The 3,793-nt window shown below is 43.1% G+C and overlaps 1 protein-coding gene across 1 annotated transcript; it reads right to left on the bottom strand.

The window, feature by feature from the left end:
* Window positions 1-461: 461 nt before the first annotated feature.
* Window positions 462-3,564, bottom strand: LOC119425675 (intraflagellar transport protein 88 homolog; the record flags this gene model as incomplete). Its single annotated transcript, XM_037693221.1, is given in 2 exon segments — window positions 462-583; window positions 3,457-3,564. Coding segments are annotated over 2 exon segments (230 nt in total), but the record flags the coding sequence as incomplete, so codon positions are not given.
* Between the last annotated feature and the right edge of the window lie 229 nt (window positions 3,565-3,793).

Below are 3,793 nucleotides of genomic sequence, written 5' to 3'. Positions count from 1 at the left end.
TTCAGGAAGAAACTCATTAACTTTTTCTAAAAATGCAAACGTATTCATTTATTTTTGCACAAACAATAAATCATCAGGTAGAAGAACGTAAATAAAATAAAAAAGACTCCCAGATGTTCTTTGATTTCAGCTGAAATGGTTGAAGTTGATACAACTTGAGACATTTTCCTTTAAACATGTTGGATATTGTACAAACAGCAGGTGAGATGTTTGTTTTTACACAGCGAGCAGCGGTGAGGTGAGTGATCCCATGAGAGCCGTCTGTTCAAACATTTCATTTCAGTCAATTTACAGAGAAAAAGTGCTCGTTTTATTTCAAAGCCGGTGCGTTGAACTGCAGAGTCACGCTGAAACGGTCCTAACAGTGGCCGACTGCTGCTCCATCTCAACAGTGAACATCAGGATTTCTGATCCCACAAACAGCAACTAAACAAGAACCAATTTTGGATCAATCGATGTGTCTACTCTGGAAGCAGGTCGTCTCCCAGCACTTCATCTGCAAAGTCATCATCATCCATGTGCTTCTTTGCACCTGTCTTTGGTCTTTCCACCTGAGGCCCCAGTGGGTCCATGTAGGACGCATCTACAGAAACCAGAGGAACAAGGTCTTGTCAGTTATTAATCTGGACTTTAATTAAAAATGTTCAGTGTAGGGGGCACACAACAGGCATCACATCACATAATTTAAAGAAATCCTAATTTTGTGTTTGTCCAGGGTCTTTTTTCTGCTTTCTGCGGATGATGTTTTTCATTCAACCTTTATTTCTACAGGTTAATCTCAGTGAGCCTCGAGGACTCATCTACAGAGAGACCTGCTTTAAACAAAGAACACAGATGAGCTGCAGACAACCACAGACAATCATATAAAAAACATCAAATGAAAAGTAAACAAAAACCGTTACGTTATAAAGTGATGTAAAATACTAAGTGATGATGATGAGTAAAATACTGATGTGGTTCTGTTTGGATCTTCAGCTGATTATGAAGCAGCTGGGAGGAGAGCCTGCTCCTCTGAGGCCACGGTTCCTAACTGGTGTAAGGTCTGAGCAGAGCTGCTGTTCCTCTGTACCAAAATGAGCTCAGACGGACGGACTGTTTCAAGACTAGCTGGAGACTCACAAATGTAAGAAAACAAGATCATTGCAGTCCCATTGAATTCTGAATGTTTGGGACCCAGTGAGGGCAACTGGTAGAGCTGCTGCCTCTCAACGAGAAGGTTGTCGGTTCAAATCCCGGCCCGGGGGCCTGGGTGGAGTTTGCATGTTCTCTCTGTGCATGCGTGGGTTTTCTCCAGGTGCTCCAGTTTCCTCCCATAGACCAAAAACATGCATGTTAGACGTGACCCAAAATGGAAGAAGCGGGTAAAAGATAAAGGATGGATGGGACCCATGAGCATGTAAAGTGTTGTGAATGGTCAGTTTTTGTAAACCACAGCCTGTTTTCACGTGCACACTTGTAAAACTGCATTCTTGGCCATGATGATTATTTTAATTCTGCCCCTCGGCCTGATTTGTACCCATCTAGGCAGGTGCCCCCAAGTTTATCATTTAATCTGCATCCTACAGGTCTCTCTTGTAAATGAGGTCTCGAGGCTCAATGAGACTACCCTGTAGAAATAAAGGTTGAATGAATGAGCAGGCTATACTTTAGAAATAAAACTAGGCAGATTTATTCATCGTCTATGTGGTTTTTAGACCTGGACATTTTCCTCAGATGTTTTCTGAGGAGAGCTCATGGGCAGGAGTCAAAGTGCAGCTCATGCTCTCCTGAAACCAGTTGGAGACGCCCACAATGATCTTTTGATTATTAAAAAAAACAAAACAAAACCCGTGGCACTATTTTCTGAACATGTTTAAAACTCAAGTGACAGGGCTGGGCACCTCTGCATCTCATGTGAGGAAGTGAAGAAGCACCACAAATGTTGCAGGACATTCTGCAGACTCCCTCATGAACGTTGTTAAGCTAGAGTCCAGAGAGAAACCACATGAAGAGGTTTCATCGTGAATGTTTTACTTGGTTGTCAGGGGACTTTAGGTAAAGGTCATGGATGTTTATCAATGTGTGTGAGTTACAGAGTTGTTTAGTCTGATCAGAGAGGAGCCTGCAGGAACACCTGATAACTCCAAGCCTTCTTCTCGTCTGTAAGCTGGAACGCTGAGGTTGTCTTGACCTCGCCTCTGTCTGATGAACGTGTATTAAAGTATTTCCTGCCTCACTGTCCAGATTCTCTTTGATGAGGCTCATGTAATTTTTGCACAGCTGTAAAACTTCCTGGTGACCATGTACCCTTACAATTAAAGACCTGTTAAAATATCTTCTCGTGTCCTCAGAGTGGCTTATTTGAGTAAACAAAAACAGCGCAGGTGATCACTTCAGGGGTCAAGGGATATTAGGCCCACATATGTCTGGTGGTGCTGATCTTCTCAGTTACTTTGTCACAAAACAAAAAGAGTATCTGATTTATTTTACAAGACAAAAGTCCATCAGAGAGCAGGAAGTTCTTTTAAAAAAGTACACATATCTTCTGGATGATGACACACCCCACAGGACTACGTAGTTTATTCATCTCTGCAGAGACAAGAGCTTCTGGGTTTGGAACATTTTTAGTTGCAACATCTGGGCAGATGATGAAGCAATCAGTTCCAACAGTTGTTCCCTTCATTTTCTCCATGTTTGCTACAAATGTTTAAGCATTTGTTACTTTACAAGCATCCATCCATTTTCTTTACCCACTTCTTCCATTTTGGGTCACGGGGGTCGCTGGTGCCCATGTCCAGCAATCACTGTGCGAGGGGCGGGGGACACCCTGGACAGGTCTCCAGTCCATCACAGGGACACATAGAGACAAACGAGACAAACAACCATTCACTCTCTCACTCACACCTAGGGACAATTTAGAGTTACCAATCAGCCTAACATGCATGTTTTTGGTCTGTGGGAGGAAACTGGAGCACCCGGAGAAAACCCACGCATGCACGGAGAGAACATGTGAACTCCACCCAGAAAGGCCCCTGGACCGGGATTTCAACCAGGGACCTGCTCGCTGAGAGGCAGCAGCTCTACCAGTTGCACCACTGTGCTGCCACTAACAAACAAACAAACAAACAAATAAAAAAGAAACAAATTTTAAAAAGCAACAAATGCAGAATATTTTACATGGAAGTTTTAATAAAATCATTATAGATTATCTTATGTTTGAATTTACATCAGCCTTGACAAATTTTTATTTTTTTAAAAGTGGACTAAGAACAATGGTTTTGTCAGAATTTGTCATCTGCTCCTGGTTTTGTTGTTGGCTGATGTGTCTGAAGCAACAAACTCCTCACAGAAAGGTTGATGTGATGAGCACTTTTAGAAAACAAAGCTGTATCTTCAAACATCAGAGGGACACAAGACAAACAGGCTGAATCCCTCAACAACCAAAGACCTGGACACACAAAAATACAAACTCCTCACCGAGTTCTTTCGGGCCGCTGGCTTCGTAGGGCTCATTAGAAGCAGGAAGTGACCTCATCTTGGCGCTGAGACGCTCTCCTCTAGTGCTGCCGCTGCTGTGGCCACTATCTGCGTAAAACAAACGTAACTTGGGTCACAGTCTGTCCTGGCAGTGAAAACAGGTTTAAAAGTGCCCAGAAGCTGAAAGTTACTCAAGTTTAGCATGAACGACTTTAATCCTGTTCTTGAGTATACAGGCTGTAGAGCAGGAGCAAAGCAGAGCTAAAAAGTTGGAGAAGCGGTGGAGGTACAAACCCTCGGTGATCATGGGAAATGTTAACTCGCTGACCAACGAAGC

Source organism: Nematolebias whitei, chromosome 2, assembly GCF_014905685.2.
Source record: "Nematolebias whitei isolate Nwh7 chromosome 2, NemWhi1, whole genome shotgun sequence".
Lineage (NCBI taxonomy): Eukaryota > Metazoa > Chordata > Actinopteri > Cyprinodontiformes > Rivulidae > Nematolebias > Nematolebias whitei.
Note: the sequence above shows the minus strand (reverse complement) of the source record. Positions and strands in the feature narration are given on the sequence as shown.